We start from the raw sequence: 20,377 nt of genomic DNA on the forward strand, positions 1-20,377 counted from the left end.
TATTTGTTTAATTCTATTTATATATCTTATTCCATCTTTTCCAAAGCAACCTTCTCCTGTCTGCCTTTTAAATCTCTCTTTTTGGGGTGGTGGGGGGTGGGGTGAAATAACTAAACAGCTACCAAAAAGCTCATTAAATATTTTGCACTAAACATTCAAAGCACCCCAATAGATTATAGTTAAAATAACAAATGCCAACATTCACTGAGCTTTTACTACGACTCTGATCTCACTGTTCTACATTAATTATTTCATCTAATCCTCCCGACCCATGAGATAGCTATAAGTGAGCCTATTTTACAGAGAAGGAAACTAAGAGCATATAGTTTACTGAGATTAGCCATTTGTTCAAGGTTACAAAACTAACAAGTGGCCAGTCTAGGCAGGCTGCCTTTTAAAGTAATGCATGCTATTGTTGTGTAACCCTGAAATGGTAGTGGTGGGGGTTACAGAGGGAGAAGCTACAGAAACAAGGCTCTTAAATCCAAATGTTACAGGAATGGCATTCACCAATATTATTTGTGAAATAAACAGAATGATAAAAGGAAGCCGTTCTTTCTTTCCAAATCCTCTTCAGTGCTATGCAAGGTATTATGGTATTATGCTTTGCAGTATTAACAGACATGAACAAGAGTTTCATGTAATTCAGATGCCTCCAAGGAAGAAAATTTAAATTCTTCTAATCTTACCTGCTTTTGGTTCCCTGATCCAGCCCTTTTGCAGAAGAAAATGACCAGCAATGATTGACAAATTCAGAAACCAAAGAGTTAAAGAAAAGTGAGCAATTTGAACATTAGAAAGAGGGAATTTTTCATTTGATCGTATTTAAATAAAATGTATTCTCTTACCTAGATTATTACCTCATGATTTGCATCAATATAATTACCTGAATACAACAGATACCATGGTAATAGTTTCATATAGTAAAACATGGTGGTGGCTTGCACACCCAATTACTTGAATTTTAACGTGAATATTTCTAGTAGACAGAAATAGCTTTGTACCGAACTTTTCTCTTGATAGACTGCAATAACTATGTATAGATTTTCCCAACTGTTCAGAGTTATGAAATGGGATTTACCAAAGAAAGAAAAATGTTTCAACATAGTATTACATACATATATTAACTATTTTTTCTTTATTTAGCTGATTTCTTTTTGAGTATTTCTAGAAGTTTCATGGCAATAAAAAGGAAGACCAAAATTATCAAATGAGAAAACACAATTTTATGAGCAAGTATTTTATTTCTGTCCTTTCCCTGAAAACCAAATCTTTACTAAGAAAATTTCTATTTTGAACACGATTGAAAGTTTATGAGTATTGAATTTCCATCCCATTTTATAGATTTCAAATGGAGAGATAAACCGAAGTGTAGCAGGGCTGCAAATGACATTGTTTAGATAAACATATCTTGTCAGAATATCCTGGTATCATTTAGAGGCTCCAGGCATATTTGGAACTAAGATTCCAGCTTAGGCTCTTAATAAGCAATATGACATGTCTCAGACACTTGCTTTTAAGAAAATGCTTGCTTGGACCATTTGGATTAGAGTCTTTCCACTATGCTGCCAATATTCATAAAGGTATTCATTCCTAAAATACAAAAGCTTAGAAAAGAAGAACTATTCAAATCACTGAATATTGGCAGAGAGATACAAACTTGCCCTCTGGTCATTCGATTTTAATCTCTATCATGAAAAAGTCAATGCAATATCAAAAAAATGCAGGGGATAATGGCAAATGTTCAGACAATGTTGAACAAATACTGTATAATACATTCATGTTATTTTCCTCTTAGGGAAAAAATTGAAGTTATTTTTCATTAGTAAAACAACAAATGACTCTCTGTATAGTATGTTCAGATTTGCATAAACATCATTGCCAAATTTCCATATTTCTCAGGCAAGAAACTGATCACTTATCTGTGTAATGGGAATTCAGTCTCATATTGACTAAATCACTCCTAAGATTCACTCTTTTGGGTCAGTGTGTTGCAACCTGTTGGAGAACCCTCAAGGCTCCAGTATGGTGGAGGAATGCTCTGCTAAATCAATTGTACAGCTATCTATGTTGGTCATTACAAGGCAATTTTGCTCTTGCCTTGCAATTTATACATATGACATCCTATAATTTACACAAACTTATAGAATATAAGTGCATTCTTCCTTGTTCAAATTAGCTATGCAGAGGTTGACTAATTTCTTACCAAATCTGTTCCTCTTCCTAGGCTCAACAGTGTACACTATTTCCATACTTCCCTCGCAGTCAGGTGTGACCATGTGACAAGGTCCATCCAACAGACTATGAACAAAATTAACACACACCATTTCCAGGCCTGGCTCATGACAAATTTTCATGAGTAATACTTTCTTCATCTGCCCATTAAATGCGTATGAGTCTTATGCTCTGAACACAAAAGATGGAAAGAGTTTGGGTTCCTGAATGACTTCAAAGAGGGCTGCTTATTTTGGACTGCACTAAAATAAGAAGTAAATTTCTACTGCAGTAAGCCTCCAAGATTTGGGAGATTACCTGTTATAGTGGCTAGTGTTAGTAAAATAATACATTAGTGGCCGGGCACGGTGGCTCAAGCCTGTAATCCCAGCACTTTGGGAGGCTGAGACGGGCGGATCACGAGGTCAGGAGATCGAGACCATCCTGGCTAACACCATGAAACCCCGTCTCTACTAAAAAATACAAAAAACTAGCTGGGCGAGGTGGCGGGCGCCTGTAGTCCCAGCTACTCGGGAGGCTGAGGCAGGAGAATGGCGTAAACCTGGGAGGCGGAGCTTGCAGTGAGCTGAGATCCGGCCACTGCACTCCAGCCCGGGCGACAGAGCGAGACTCCGTCTCAAAAAAAAAAAAAAAAAAAAAAAAACACATTAGTATACATCCACAGTCATTGTTTAAGGAACAATGAAGAGTTAAACTTTCAAAACCAAGAGCAGACTATGTTAATTAGCAATCCCTACAACTGAAAGAAGACATGTCTTTAGGAAGTGAATCAAAACATACATAATTGCAGACAAAAGAAGTATTTAGTCTTAGTCCAATGATTAAGGTCATTAACAAAAGCAACAAAACAAGAGGGGAAATGGTAAACATACTAGAAAGAGCGCAGATTTTCAAGCCTGAAAGGGACATTTACAAATTCCAAGCTCTGTTCTTTGCTTGTTTTGTAAACTTCAGCAATTTGAATAACTGATCTTGGAACCTGTTTTCTCATCTGTAAAATGGGGATTATAAAATATAGCTCACAAGATTCTGTAAAGATTTTGTACACACAAACACACAGAAACACACACACGTGCACACACTGCTTATGAGGTACTGAATAAATACTAGCTATTATCAATAAGTATTTACCCAATATGTGGAAGTATGACTAACAATATTTTAAAATATTAACCTTTTACTCTGGTTACTCTTTCACTTTCCCCAACATATTGACAACTAGTCATTTCCCTGGGGAAGGGTTAACATAGCAGAATATAAATTATGAAGACATAGATTCTTATGGTTTCTGAGTTTCAAAAATCTAGGCCTGGTAAAAGACAAAAGATTTCAAAGACAGAAAAAAAAGATGGCTGAAAGGTTTTCCTCCTTCCTGCACTACAAAGGATTCCTCAGGTTGTAGGAAGGAAAATGAGGGGATATTGCGGAGGAAGCAAGAAAATTCAATGCCAGTGTGTGTCCCTGGAGGGAAGGAAGGTAGAGAGAAGTGAGGAAACCCAGAGAGATCTGAGAGAACCTGAAAGCAGAGCTGACCTGGACCTCATTTCTGAGGAGAATCTCTGAGGGAAACCGGGTGGCGAGTTTCCCCAACTCTGTCTTCTATCACTCTTCCTGACCCCATGGAAACCCACTGACACAACACACAATCACTGTGAATCACTCTTCCCATTAAACACATAGGAGTGTATGTCGGAAGAAAAGAATATGCACAGCATCTAGTCAGATGGGTCTTACCAAAGTTCCTGCCCACCCTAGTATGGCATAAGGTACAGTACGATGATTTTTGATATTACAAAATGGGGGCATCAAAGTAGCAGAGACATATCCAGATCTGAAAGTCACTGCAGACGGGAATGAAAGGTGGCCCAGGAAGAAGTCACTGCCTGCTTAGACCAACAACCAAGGATATGAGGGAGAGACTGGCATCTCCATGGATGCCAGCCCAGATGACAACTAAAGAACAAATGTTCTGTCACACTGTGGTCATCACACCCATCACTGCATGCTTTGCAACTATATAAGCCCTGAATTGATTTAAAAATGTATTTCTTCTATTCAATGGAATTACATTCAGTTATTAAAAGGTAACATTATGGACTGAAAATCTCAGCACAATTGTTATCATTTACAATTATTTCACATTATGTTTATAAATGTGAGGGGAGTATATGAACTTAAGTTGTTATTGAAACTTGGCATGCATCTTGCTTTGAGTGTCCCATGCTTGTTAGAAAACTTACTTCGATCCGTAATGATTGTTCTAGCCTCTTGATTGCTGGTCTTGTTTTTCAAATTTTGGGCAGCAGTAATGAGTTCTTCCAACTGCGGGCGCCTCTGTTCCAAATCCTGCACTGTTGCCTGTAAGAACAAATATCGCTTAGTATCAGGGTTCTTCAGTGTTGTGTATTCCTTTTACATAATACAAAGTAAAGTACAGTTGTAAGACCAGCCAAAACACTTTTAGAAATAAAAAAGATGTTACCGTGTAAGGGTTTATAGAAAACAATTTAACAGGAAATATGTTTCATTCTTAGATATCAAAAAAATTTCAAAGAAAATCTTGATTATAGATTTTCTTCTTTATTTAAAGGCTCAAATGGAGTCATTCCAGAGTACCTCGGATTACTTAAACCACTGTAAGAGTGCCTTGAGTAAGAAACGTTATTCTGAATTACGACAATGTATTTAAAAGATAGATAGCTGTTTATACTTATAATATCATTCTGTGTGATGTCAAAATTAAGGTATATTTATTTTAAAAACAGAAAAAGGACACAACCGATTTAAGAGATATTACTTATTTAACTTCACTGTACCCTGAGATTCCTCACCTGTCAAACGAAAAGGCGAAGTAGATGAGCTAAATCAGCTTTTCTCCTAAGCTGCCTGTCCATAAGAATCACCAAACCTTTTTGCCTCACCCCAGAACTAACGAATATGTAGTGGAAAGGGTTGCAAATCTTGCATTTTAAATAAATTATCTAATTAACTTTTATGATTTAGGCAGGTTTGGAGAGCATCAGATTAGAGGTTAGTATTCCTATTTCCCTGTATTATAAATGACTCTAATATAGCACTATTTTAAATAAAAATACAAATATAACAAAGTCAACAATTTTTAATTTATAGGTAGTAATGTAAATCATTAAGATATTCTTCCCTTTCTTCAGTGTCTATTGTCTCTGTTATCTTAGTCTCTCTGGATTTAAGGACCAAAATCGCAGAGATATTTATGAGGAAATTGATGAAAAAAAGGCATCTGACTAACTCTGGTTCTAAAACTCAATAAATTTTATTTTAATTGGGGAAAATAAAAGTAATATTTACTGTTAGTTTGTAAGCAATATGTGACAGATGTTTTATCTACATTTTCTCGTTTTTTTTCTTATAACAACCACACTAGTAAACAAGCCAGCAAGTTTGTATAATTTTAAATATGATGTTCTACCACATGAAGCCAATGAAGATGAAGAGATGAAAGTGGTAGATAGCAATGCATCTGAAACTTATATGAAACTTAGTTATTTACTCTGTTCTTTGACTCCTGCTGATTTTCTAATCATTTTTGGTTTTGGAAAGGCCAAATTTTGATCATTACGTAGTGTTTCTTTTGTGAAGAGGTAGGGAGACAGGCTTTGTGGTTTAAACTCAATTGCTTTCAGTAATAGTAAAATAATGCAACAAACTTATCCAAACATTGTACATCTACTCCAGGCACTTTCTCCTCTCTGTATTGAAAAATTGGAGGGGCTAACTTTTAACAAATTTTCCACATTTGTAAGCTGTGATTGCTCAGAAGAAAAATCCAATTTTCAGGTTTCTAACTTTTATGGTTTCTTTATACAAAAGAGTGTTTGAAATATGGAACAAACTGCCAAAGACAGCTATTGAAGTAAGTGGCATAAGTCAGTTGGAGAGTACTGAACAAATTTTAAAGTGGGAACCATATAGTAGCAGATAGATTTTATGAAATAAGATGTTTTCCAGTGTTACAATGTGAAACTCTGGTCATCTGTGACATGGGAAGCTGAAAGGTTGCTTTGGAATTGCCTACCCTAAAATGTTTGAATATGTTCAATAGAATTTTTAAAACGGACTTACCCAGAAACCTCAGATGAAGTCAAATTTTCACCTCAAAGTTAACAAAGAACTTTAAATACACAGAGCTGGCAAAATACATTAATTCATTTACTCATCCATTGATTTTAATAAATATTTTTAAGCACTAGGTACTATTCTAGGCACTATGCATGTGGCAGTGGACAAATATATTCAGTATAGTGTATATCTTAAATGAAAAATTGTGTTTTTTGATACTTGGAAATTTTTATATAACAAAGATGATCTTTATTGGGTTGTTGTTCTTTGATTTGATATTAATTCACCCTCAAATAACCAGATTTTTTTGCTTCTTAGTTTTAGATACATTACTCAATGTTTGCTATACTTTTTTTCCTTCTTTTAAGATTTCAAAGTTCATTTAAGAAATGTGTTGTAAAAGTAACTTGATCAACTTTAATCTGAACCTTACCAGTTTCTAAATTAAACCTAACCATAATGAACAACTTTTACTGCTGAAATTAGCAAGCATGTCAACTTAGACTCAAAACAAGCCATTTTCCTCTCTAATGAACAAAATAGGTCTCAGGGTATTGTGAAACCTGTTCTCTAGTTGGGTGATTCTCTAATTCTGCTGACAGACACATGCTTTGTAAGCACCTGAGAAGATTATTAATGACATCCTTTGAAGCAGCCTCCTTAAAAATCTAAGGAGATTCACAACTGCAATACAACTATGCATTTCTAAAATATTTCAAAACAAAATTTCAACTTTTAATCCCACTCTTTGGTCAACACATACAAACATTCATTTCAACAAAGAAGCTGTAAAATAATAATGTACATTGCTATGGGATTTATCATACACTAATAGGCTCTTTACTTAGTGGTCTTTTAGTATAGCAGAATGGGAATTTTCTCCTTTGATTCCCTTTCTAGAAATAAAGAGAGGGATTTAATATGGCTACACTTCACTTCAGTATTTTTTTCATTAAGACACTATAAAAACAGTGGTTAAAATAATTTCTTGCTAATAAGAACACAAACATATAGTGAGAGTAATGATTATTTTTCATTTGGTTTCCTTTTTAGTGTATTCTATTTACTTGCTACTATAATTTCTTTGACTTCACAACTTAGTTTTATAATTCCAGAACTTCTCAAATAAACTCACCTTCATCTCCATTCCTTCCAGCCACGCACAGATGAGAAAACACCTTAGATCTAATCATTACTCAAACTACTTGCCTCCAAAATACCCATCTACCAAATTCTATTCTCTACCCACAATCTGCTACCCCTATCAGATGTTACTCTCCCAAACATGCTGTTCCTAGTATTATCTTCATCCTCATATGACCTCTGGTTCTTTTCTGTTTTCTCAACCTAGCTTTAGTCATAACAAACAAGTAGAATGCTAATTGTGCTTATTTATTTCTCTGATATGATCCCAGATAGTTGTTACACAAATAACTTAAGTGAACAAAACTAAAATCATTACATGCTTACCAGTACCTAAGCATGATAATTGATTGTGTCTACATGGATTCTATCATTCTAGAAGAGACAAAACACAGGAGAAGGAAGGAATCAATGCTATTTCTAAGGAGTCATAAGTCAGCTACTGGGCTTTACTAAAAACAGCTTACCCCTTGGAGATGAGAATTCATCATGGATTCCACTAGCTGAGCAAAGATGGAGGAAAAAAAAAATTCTTCAAATACAAAGTGAATCAGAAGTTTTTAATCTTTAATCCCCCCAGAGTTGAGTGAAGTGGTTATAAATAGCAACCCTATGAAATAGGAAGTTAAACAGTGAAACCATACATATTATAACTAGGGCATTTTAGGCTTTTAGACAAAATTACAATTTGTTATTATATTTATTAAAATGGAATTCCACCTAAATAATACTCAAATAAAAACTCTATATGCTACCGGGCGTGGTGGCTCATGCCTGTAATCCCAGCACTTTGGGAGGCTGAGTCGGGCAGATCACGAGGTCAGGAGATCGAGACCATCCTGGGCAACATGGTGAAACCCCATCTCTACTAAAAATACAAAAAATTAGCCAGGTGTGGTGGCGGGCACCTGTGGTCCCAGCTGCTTGGGAGGCTGAGGCAGGAGAATGGCGTGAACCCGGGAGGTGGAGCTCGCAGTGAGCCGAGATCGTGTCACTGCACTCCAGCCTAGGCTACAGAGCGAGACTCCATCTCAAAAAACAAAACAAAACAAAAAAAATTCTATGTTGAGTTGAATATTTAGTACTTACATGTCTAAGAAAAGACTTTAAAAATCAACCTTGTCATATTTTTATATTTTTCTATAAAAATCAATCTACATAGCATAAATGCCCATGATTTTTCAAATGTTCCCATTTTCAGTAAATATGAATTAAGCTGAAATGTAACAATGCAGAACTGATGCTACTTTATTTACAACTTCAAAAAATTAATATTAAGAATTCAGAATGTAAAAGAGTTTATGGAACCATTTTATGTATTGAGGAAAATATAAGCATAGAAGTCAGGGAGGTACTAAATTGCAGCCTTTCTAGTTACTGAAAGGGTTTTACTGGTGGGGATGCTAGTAATCTGTCTAGCTTTCAACCATCTCACTGAGCATCTTCTTCTGGCTTCTATTCTTGCATTTGGAAGTCTCTCCAAATAGAGTGGCCAAATTGAAAACCATCCTTATTGTCTTCCACTTACTTCCTCACTTCTCATTTCCATTTTATACTGGCTTGGATATTGATATTTTCCTACTTGGCCAACCTTCCTTACTTCTTTTTTGAATGTTCTACCAGCACCTCTATTGGTAACTTCTTAAGAATCTTCATAACCAACTTCATAAACATCTTCTAACTGCAGTTATCCTTTTTTTGTTCTTTATTCACTGCATAAATACTTTATAAGATACATTTTATTTTTACATAATTTCAAGCTTGCAGAATATTTGCAAGATAAAGAACTCCCATGTACCCCTTACCCAGATTCACCATTTGTTAACATTTTACCACATTATTTTAAATCATTTATCATTTTATCATTCTCTCAGATATATAACTGTATTATGTAATATTTTATATATATATATTTTTCTGAATCATTTGAGAATAATTTGGAGATATCATATCCCTTTACCCTTAAATACTTTAGGTTTTATTTCTTAATAGCAAAGACATTCTCTTAAATAACCTCAGCTCAGTTTCAAAGTCAGGAAATTTAGCATGGCTTTAGTACCATAATCTTATCTATATTCTATATTCAGAGTATGACAATTAACCCATGAATGAGCTGTATAGTTATATTTTTATTTCCTTGTCTGGTCCAGGCTCATGCTTTTAGTTGTCGTATCTCCTTAGTCTCTTTTAAGTTGAAATAGTTATTTGCCTTCCTTTGAACTTTGTAACAGTGATAGTTTTGACCAATAGGGGCCAGGTATTTTGTAGAATATCCCCCAAGTTTGAGTTACAGCAATTTTTTAAGTGCTTCAGTTGTGTAACTCATTGAGCTAGGTGCAGGGGCTGTAGCAGTGAAGGAGAAAATAATTCCTGTTCTCAAAGAGAAAACAAACTAGGAGTGACGACAGGCGACGAAAAAGCAGTTGCAATAATCTGAGGTATTATGGTAGGGGAAACACGGAGAGTTATCAGAGCACATGGCAGAGATATCACATGAAATATAAAGGCCAAAGACAGTCTTCTGAAGGAATCAAGCTTAAGTAGTCCTCAGCTTTTCTTTATTTAAATTATACAAAATAGTTTTAAACACCACTGCTCCTCATACCCAAGTGGCCACCATGAGAATATGCAGGCCTTCTATTATTGGGTCTTAACTGACTGAGGACTCCTGTTACTGCATTTTGAAATCCATGATTGCATTGCTCCAAAGCCAAGCTTCTCACAGACTGCTCCTCACCAATGATTGGGTGTGGTGGGAATACTAAGGCAGAGAGCCTTCCTTGGGAGACATGGACTCCTTTGCCTGGCTCTGCCTCAATGACTTCCCAACAGCTTCGCCAAAATTTCCTTCCACTAGACCGCACACTGGGATGCTTCCACCTAGCCTTCTCTCCCTCTCTTTTCCTTGCAGGGTCAGAATTGCGTCTTCATCTAACGTCTCTTGCAGCTTCCCTGGCTTCCTCCTTATCTTCTTTCACACAGATATTTCCACTAATAAAATATTGTCCCATTTTATCCTGTCTGGGTACATATAACCTCAGGTCTTGACTAATACACTCACTTTTGTCCTCCTAGACCCTAAACCTCTCATCAACTCTTCAGGTCCATGTAACATGATGGTTCCATGACACTACTATCTGAATGTGTAACTGTCAATTATTGAATATTAATTAGTAACATAGGTTTCTTCATGCCTCCCACGGGCTGGCCTCTTAAGATGCAATTCAAGTAAATATGTATTTTTACATACTACCTCTATTTAGAAATCACTAAGGCAGGTGCATGACCATTATTTCCGAGGACCGCAGAATTTAACTGGAGGAAAATAAGAGTATTCAGACGTGTTACATGGTAATGGTGGAGTTCCATTCAACACATGTAGCTCAAGAACTGTAGGAAACTAAAGCAAGCCACCAGGAATCCTTTACAGGTAACAACAACTAGGTTTGCTGAAAGACATGGCAAAACGAACTTTGGGGCAAATTTCCACACGATGGAAGACAGAAAGTTAAGATTATTCTACCTCTCTGAGTGAGAAGTGCCCTGGGTAGACAGAGACCTCAACCAGGACCAGATTCTTGAACGTATAATTTGTGCAGTTAGTTACACAAGGATCTGCATTAGAAGGGATTCATACTTGGTTTCATGCTCTACTGTTGCCATCTTGAAATTCTTAATAATTTTTTCAACCAAGGGTCCTGTGTTTTCATTTTTCACTGGGCTCCACAAATTACATACCTGATTGTGACCTCAACCCTAAGGTTAGTGGAGAATAAAAGTTATGTATCTTGGCTGAAACATTGGTTAATTGTTGATGGAAAGAACACATTTAAACACAAATTAAATGATGTCAATCAAATTCATCTTGCTTAATTCCTGAAAATGCATCTCAAATTTCTGGAAGGAGCAGTTATGAAGCTAAAAAAATGTATTTAGGGGGAAATCTGGCCTCAGGGAAAGCAGAACAGGACAGTTAGAAGTGGTTCCAAGGTAGGACTCTCATCACTATCAATGGTTATTGGAGAACAAAAGTCACTATAGGAAAAATGAAGTAGGGAAACTATAAAGTGTAAGTGGTGAATCATCTGAGGAAGAAATTGGAGATAAAAAGGAGATCCTGTGGCTTCAGCAACAATGATGGCTGCTGAAATCTCAAATGACATCTCTAGGTTTAGCTAAGTATTAGTTGTTTCCAAGGCTAGGATGGACTTGGGAAATAAGCAAGAAACAACTGATAATTTGTTTTAGAAACATTTACTCAACTGCAACTATTTGCCAAGCACTCATCTAGTACACACAGACAAGTAAAACTTGTCTTCTTTTTTCAAGGAACTTATAATCTAGTAAAAAAATACTGATAAACAATTATTTTTTGTGTAATAATACAATGGGAAGTAATACCAATAACAACAACAATAGTTGTTTATTGAGTGCATACCATACGCCAAAAGAGTCTATCACTGCATACTGGTTAAAAGAATGAACTCTGGAGTCAGGCTTTCTGAATTTGCATACTGGCTGCCACCTATTAGGTTTACTATTTTCACTATGTTACTTAAATGCTGTCTGTATCATTTCCAGCACTGTGAAATGGAGATACTGAGTCTCTACCTCTCAGATTCATTATGAGAATTAATAGAGTTAATATTTGTAAGGTGTTTAGAACATTTCCCATTTCATAGTAAGAACAAAAAAGTTTTAAATAAAAACTATTAGTCAATGTAATTATCATAATACTCTGTGAGGTGGGTACTAATATTGTCCCTATTTTACCAGTAAAGAAAATGAATGGAAAAGAAGTTAAACAATTTGTCTAGGATCACATGTTAATATGTGGCAGAACTTCTAACATAGGTAAGTTGGCCCCAAAGCCCACACACTTAAGAACTATAATATAGCATGTTATACTTACAAGGTACTTATGTCATAGTATAATACAAAGTAGCTATATGATAGTATGATACAATATAGGAATGAATAAAAGGACAGGGATATGAAATGAGAATACAAAAGGGGAAATTATTTTATTCAAGGACAGATTATATTCTGAATCAGTCATGGTTCTTGCAATAAATAGTTCATTCAAACTGGGATGAGGAGGCTTTCCTCCTCAAGGCCTGAAAGGCTAAGGGGAGGGTCTAGTTAGTAGAATCTGAGAAGTAGCTGCAGGGAGAGGACCTCTTGACAAGAGCTGGGGCTGTGAGTAAAGGAACCTAGCCATCCCTCGACTCACTCTCCCTTCATCCATTGATCTGCTGATGCCTCCCAACAGAAGAACCAAGCCAACAGAGAAGCAAGCCCAATGCTGCTGCCATATTTGTCAGCCTCCTAGGGTAGAACAACACGTTAGAGATTGGATCTGAGAAAGTATCCAGCAACAGTATCAAAAAAATAATAATAATAATAATGACAACAACTATTGAAACAAATCAGTGAAGGAAATGACCACATATGGGAATTCTCAGCAAAGACTTCATATGAAGTACGACACTACAGCTGAACTTTGGAAGATTTGGCTAGAGAATGAGAAGAACATTACAGACATGAGCAAAGGCATGGATGTAAACTAAAGCCTCAAATGGGTTGGCTAGAGTCTAGAATTCTTTACAAATAATGGCAAATAACCTTAGGTAGACATAGTGGAAGCAGTATACAGTTGGCTTTTTAAAAATCAGTTTGAATTTCTTCTATGATCATGTATTACATGTATGCTGATTTATGCTCATAAGAAACTTTTATATATATTATGTTTGTACAGAAAGCAATGTAAACATTCTTAGACAGTATGATCCCAATTGACAACCAAAATCCTTTTAAAAAAATCTTGAATTAAACTAAAATATTGCTAGTCGTCTTTGGGAGATAAAATTATGATGATCTTTATTCCTTCTTGTACATATTTTCTCTGCTTTCTGTAATTTCTAAAAGTTTTTTGTGATTAAAAAAAAAACAGAAACCCAAAAGCAGAGGGGGAAACATGAAGGAAAGTAACTTTTATCCTAGTAATTAAATTAAAATTGTTTTCTCCTGTGCCGTAGTCTGCTCATCTGCGACTTCATGTGTGACCGCAGTGGAGGGCTCAGTTGGTTGACATCATTTTTCTATCTGTGTTTTATATTCCCTTCAGGAGGCTTATTTCCAGGAAATACACAAAGATTATAAATTAAGAAATGGAAGTAAAATGAGCCGTAGCTCATAGGAGCATACTTTTAACTATTTCAACTTTGAAATGTTTTCTTGTATCAAGACAAGATTACCTCTATCTATGGGTTACAGTTTTTCACCTTGAGGCTAAGAGATTAAATGGGAATAAAGAGATAAACTGCTTGTGATGAAAACAAAAAAAATAAAAAAAAATAAAAATCAGTTTGAGGTTTTGAATTTTATCACAAGGACAACTGGGAAGCAGCGAACTTGCAGAAAAAAACTAAGGCTATAGGAGCAAAGCTTTTAGTAATCCTGCACCTCCATATGTCTTGTTCTTTCTGGTTGGGATACAGTTCTCAATTCTTGGTCCATTCCTAGAAATATAGTTAACAGATACTCATAAGTAAAAAGTGTTGATTGACCAAATTGCTGACTACAATAAAGGGAAACAGTGGTACAAGAAACAAGTAATTAGAGACTCGGGACAGATCAAGAATACATACAAATGGCAAACAAGCATATGAAAAGGTGCTCAACATCATTGAATTATTGATAACCAGAGAAATGAAAATCAAAATTACAATGACATATTATCTCACCCTCGTTAAAATGGCTTATATCCAAAAGACAGGCAATAACCAATGCTGACAAGGTTGTGAAGAGAAAGGAACCCTTGTACACTGTTGGTGGAAATGTAAATTAGTACAACCACTATGGAGAACAGTTTGGAGGTTTCTCAAAAAACTAAAAATAGAGCTACCATATAATATAGCAATCCCATTGTTGGATATATACACAAAAGAAAATAAATCAGTATATTGAAGAGCTATCTGCACTCCCATGTTTATTGCAGCATTATTCACAATAGCCAAAATTTAGAAGCAACCTAAGTGTCCATCAGTAGATGAACGGACAAATAAAATGTGGTACCTATGCACAATGGAGTACTATTCAGCCACAAAAAGAACGAGATTCTGTCATCTGCAACAATATTGTTGGAAATGGAGGTCATTATGTTAAGTGAAATAAATTAGACACAGAAAGACAAACGCTGCATGTTCTCACTTATTTGTGGGATTTAAAATGGAAAACAATTGAACTCATGGACATAGAGAGTAGAAGGATGGTTACCAGAGGATGGGAAGGGTGGTGGGGAGGTGGAAGTGGGGTGGGGATAGTTAATGGGTACAAAAAAGTAGTTAGAAAGAATGAGTAAGGACTAGTATTTGACAGTACAATGGGGAGACTATAGTCAATAATGATTTAATTGTACATTTTAAAATAACTAAAAGAGTATAATTGTATTGTTTGGAACATAAAGAATAAATCGTTGAGGGGTTGAATACCCCATTGTCCATGATGTGCTCACTACACATTGCATGCCTGTATCAAAACATCTCATGTACCAAATAAATATATACACCTGCTATATACTCACAAAACTTAAAAATATACACATAAAACAAAAAGAAACAAGTAATTAGAATCAGAAATGTGTGGAAATTGCTAGAACACATGTTCCTTTTCTAAGCAGTGTTTATCTGTATTATAAAAATCACCGATCATTTGGCTAACTTTAAAACTAAAAAAAAGATAGCTGTTTAAGAAATCACTATTAGCTATTCAAACTTAAAAAACAATAAGACAGTCTGTGAAATTTATTTCTCTATTTCTTTGTAGTAACATTTCAATTTGTTGATATTTTGGGGAGTTAAAAAAACTCTTAAACCTAACACTGCATGTTCTCACTCATAAGTGGGAGTTGAACAGTGAGAACACATGGACATAGGGAGGGGAACATCACACACCAGGGCCTGTTGAGGGGTTGGGGACAAGGGGAGGGAGAGGATTAAGACAAATACCTAATGCACTGGGGGCTTAAAACCTGGATGTTGGGTTGATGAGTAAGCAAACCACCATGATACATGTATACCTATGTAACAAACCTGCATGTTCTGCACATGTATCCCAGAACTTAAAGTAAAATGAAAATAAATAAATAAATATAAAATAAATAAAATACGAAAGAGCATTGTAATCTCAAAAAAAAAAAAAAAAAACCTCTTAAGCCTACAAAATTTGGTGACTTCCTTGAAATGGTATAATAGTAATCTACTAATACTGTGCTATTTTTAAATAAATTATCTCCCTTTGTTGAAAAAAAGATTAAGATGAGCCTTTTCAAGCTATTATACCACATGAAACTTACGGGATTGATTTACTTGTCATTTAATAAAACCCTTAACATCCAAAAATGAAAATGCCTTTAACTTTCATAAGCCAGTAAGTAAATAATATGGTCTAAATTGCTGATCTTGAAATACAATTTCAAAGTCAAGAAGAAAAAAGAACTTTACGCTACAATTTGTTGGTAACGATTTGCAAATTCATTTCTAAACTGATATAAAGGGCACTGATAATTTTAGCTATTCAACATCAGATCTATTAGTTATTCTACATTGTTCACATTTCTTGAAACTCTATTGTTCTATAAATTTGGCATATTAACAAAAGAAAATCAAGACAGGTTTAAGACCAGTTGTTATCATGTGCATCAGATTCACAGGCTTTTGATATTATGGCCCAATAACATAAGTGATACAATTTTTCTCCTACATACATTTTAGAAGAAAGAGAGACATGAAACAATATACAGGACTGCCTTCAAAATATTGTGGGTCTGGTTTCAGACTGCTGCAATAAAGTAAATATCACAATAAAGTGAGGCACACGAATATTTTTGGTTCCCCAGTGCATTAAATGCTATGTTTACACTCTGCTGTCATCTATCAAGTGTGCAATAGCATTGTATCTAAAAAATGTACATATCTTAATTTAAAAATATATTACTTCTAAAAAAAACCAAAAAAACAAAACAACAACAACAACAAAAAAAAAAAGCGGTAACGATCATCTGAGCCTTCAGGGAGTCATAATCTTTTTGTTGGTACAGGTTCTTGCCTCAATGAGGATGCCTGCTGATTGATCAGGGTGGCGGTTGCTGAATGTTGGGGTGGCTGTAGCAATTTCTTAAAATAAGACAACACTGAAGTTTGCTGCATCGATTGGCTCTTCTTTATAGCCAATGATTTCTTTGTAGCATGTGATATTGTTTGATAGCATTTTACTCACAGTAGAACTTCTTTCAAAATTTGAGTCGATCTTCTCAAACACTGATTCTAGTTTATCAACTAAGTTTATGGAATATTCTAAATCCTTTGTTGTCATTTCAACAATGTTCATAGTATCATCACCAAGAGTAGAGTGCATCTCATGAAACCACAATCTTTGCTCATCCATAAAAAGCAACTCTGAATCCATTGAAGTTTTACCTTGAGATTACAGTTATTCAATCACACCTTCTGGCTCCACTTCTCATTCTGGTTCTCATGCTATTTCTACCACACCTGCAGTGACTTCTTCTTCTGAAGTCTTGGACCCTCACAGTCATTGATAAGGGTTGGAATCAACTACTTCCAAACTCCTTATAATGTTGATATTTTGACCTCCTCTCCTCAATCATGAATTTTCTTAATGGCATCTAGAATGGCATCTGGAACGGTGAGGACTTTCTGTTTTCAGTTTACTTTATCCAGATCCATCAGTGGACTCACCACATATAGCAGCTATATCTTTATGAAATGTATGATTTAAATAACAAGACTTGAAAGTTGAAGTGACTTCTTGATCCAAGGACTGCAGAATGGATGTTGTGTTAGCAGCCATGAAAACAGAATCAATCTCTTTGGACATATTCCTCAGGGCTCTTGGGTGATGAGGGACACTGTCAAAGAGCAGTTATATTTTGAAAGACATCTCTTTTTTTGAGAAGCAGGCCTCAACAGAGGGCTTAAAATATTCATCAAACCATGCTGTAAAGAGATGTGCAGTCATCTAGGCTTTGTTGTTTGATTTATAGAGCATAGGCAGACTAGATCTAGCATAATCTTAAGGGCCCTTGGATTTTTGGAATGGTAAATGAGCATTGGCTTCAGCTGAAAGTCACCAGTTGTGTTAGCCCCTCACAAGAGAGTCAGCCTGTCCTTTGAACTTTTGAAGCCAGGCATTGACTTCTCTCTAGCTATGAAAGTCCTGGATGGCATCCTTTTCCAATTGAAAACTGTTTCGTCTATGTTGAAAATCTGTTTTTTAGTATTGTCACCTTTATTAGTAACAATGTTAGCTTGATCTTCTGGATAGTTTGCTGCAGCTTCTCCATCACTTGTTGCTCTACTATGCACTTTTATGTTATAGAGAGGGCTTATTCCTCAAGTCTCATGAACATACCTCTGCTATCTTCCAACTTTTCTGCTGCAGCTTCCTCACCTCTCTCAGCATTCATAGAATTGCAGAGAATTAGTGATAATGCTTAAGATAATGGTGTGGCTGTTTTGATCTTCTATCCAGACTACGAAGACATTCTCCATATTAACAGTAAGGCTATTCCACTTTCTTATTCCTGTGTTAAACAGAGTAGCACTTTTAATTTTCTTCAAGAACATTTCCTTTGCATTCACAACTTGGTCAACTGGCACAAGAGGTCTAGCTTTCAGCCTATCTTGGCTTTTGACATGTCTTCCTTACCAATCTTAATCATTTCTGACTTTTGATTTAAAGTGACAAACATGTTACTCTTTTTTTTCCCCTTGAACACTTGGAGGACATTGTAGGGTTACTAATTGGCATAATTTCAATATTGTTGTATCTCAGGGAATAGGGAGGCCCAAGGGGAGGAAGAGAGATGAAGGAATGACTGATCAATGGAGTAGTCAGAACACACAAAACATTGGCACGGTGGCTCAAGCCTGTAATCCCAGCACTTTGGGAGGCCGAGACGGGCGGATCACGAGGTCAGGAGATCGAGACCATCCTGGCTAACACGGTGAAACCCCGTCTCTACTAAAAAATACAAAAAACTAGCTGGGCGAGGTGGCGGGCGTCTGTAGTCCCAGCTACTTGGGAGGCTAAGGCAGGAGAATGGCGTGGACCCGGGGGGCGGAGCTTGCAGTGAGCTGAGATCCGGCCACTGCACTCCAGCCTGGGTGACAGAGCGAGACTCCGTCTCAAAAAAAAAAAAAAAAAAAAAAAAAAGAATTAAAAAAAAAAAAAAAAGTTTGCCATCTTATGAAAATAAGTAATGGGAAAAGGACTCTCTATTCAAGACATGATGCTGGGATAGCTGGTTAGCCATAGGCAAAAGAATGCAACTGGATCCCCTCCTTACACCATATACAGAAATTAACTCAAGATGAAATAAAGGTTTAAACATTAGATCTCAAATTATAAGAATCCTATAAGAAAGCCTAGGAAACACCATTCTGGATATCAGAGTTGGGAAAAAATTTATAACTAAGTCCTCAAAAGCAATTATAACAAAACCAAAAATTGACAAGTGGAACTTAATTAAACTAAAGAGCTCTCCACAGTGAAAGAATCTGTCAACGGAGTAAACAGACAGTCTACAGAATAAGAGAATATATTTGCAAACTATGCATCTGACAAAGGTCTAATATTCAGAATCTATAGGGAACTTAAACAATTCAACAAGTAAAAAACAAATAACCCCATCAAAAAAGAGGCAAAAGACATAAACAGACACTTCTCAAAAGAAGACATACAATGGCCAAGAAACATATGAAGAAATGCTCCACACCACTCATCATCACAAAAATGCAAATCAAAACCACAATGAGATACCATCTCACACCATTCATACTGGCTATTATTAAAAAGTCAAAAAAATGACAGACGCTGTTGAGGCTGTGGAGAAGAAGCAAACTGATACACTGTTGATGGGAATGCAAATTAGTTCAGCCACTGTAAAACAGTTTTGAGATTTCTCAAAGAACTTAAAGCACAACTATCATTGAACCTAGTGATCCCATTACTGGGTATATAGCCCAAAGGAAACGAATTGCTTTACTAAAAAGACACATGTATTCTCATCCTCATTTCAGCACTATTCACAATAGCAAAGGTATGAAATCAGCCTAGGTGCCCATCAATGGCAGACTGGAGAAAGAAAATACAGTGCATATACACCATGGAATACTATGCAGCCGTTAAAAGGAACAAAATCATATCCTTTGCAGCAACATGGATGCAGCTGGAAGCCATTTTTCCAAGTGAATTAATGCAGAAACAGAATACCAAATACCACATGTTCTCATGTGGAGCTAAACACTGGTTCCTCATGGACATAATGATGGCAACAATAGAAACTGAGGACTAACAGAGTGGGGAGGGAGGGAAACAAGGGTTGAAAAACTAACTATTGGTTACTATGCTCAGTACCTGGGTGATAGTATCATTTGTACTCCAAGCCTCAGCATCATGTAATATATCCAGGTAATAAACCTACACATGTACTCCCTGAATGTAAAATCAAAGTTGAAAAAATGTTGTCTTTTTTTTTTTTTTTCAGACAGGGTCTTGCTCTGTCATTCCGACTGGAGGGCAGTGGAGTGAACATGGCTCACTGCCACCTTGACCTCCTGGGCTCGAGTGATCCTCCTGTGTCAGCCTCCCATGCAGCTGGCAGGGCTCCTTACAGCCATGTGCCACCACACCCAGTTAATTTTTCTACATATATGTTTTAAAGACAGGGTCTCAGTTTGTTTCCCAGACTGGTCTCAAACTCCTGGGCTAACACAGTCCTCCTGCCTTGGCCTCCCAAAGTGTTAAGATTACAGGTGTGAGCCACTGCACCCCACAAAGTTTGCCGTCTCATATGAGTGCAGTTCATGACATCTCA

The 20,377-nt window shown here is 36.1% G+C and overlaps 1 protein-coding gene across 16 annotated transcripts in view; it reads right to left on the minus strand.

The window, feature by feature from the left end:
• Positions 1–20,377, minus strand: part of DMD (dystrophin) — a 2,153,717-nt gene that overhangs the window by 629,618 nt on the left and 1,503,722 nt on the right. For 9 of the 16 annotated variants that reach the window (XM_015443662.3, XM_065538825.1, XM_065538826.1 and 6 more), the window contains one exon: positions 4,476–4,593. In XM_015443662.3, the coding sequence (XP_015299148.3) occupies positions 4,476–4,593 (118 nt within the window). Of the gene's footprint in view, positions 1–4,475; positions 4,594–7,943; positions 7,980–20,377 lie in introns of all 16 variants that reach the window. The other 7 variants (XM_065538821.1, XM_074029183.1, XM_074029182.1 and 4 more) reach the window with 1 other exon arrangement.

Source organism: Macaca fascicularis, chromosome X (assembly GCF_037993035.2).
Source record: "Macaca fascicularis isolate 582-1 chromosome X, T2T-MFA8v1.1".
Classification (NCBI taxonomy): Eukaryota; Metazoa; Chordata; class Mammalia; order Primates; family Cercopithecidae; genus Macaca; species Macaca fascicularis.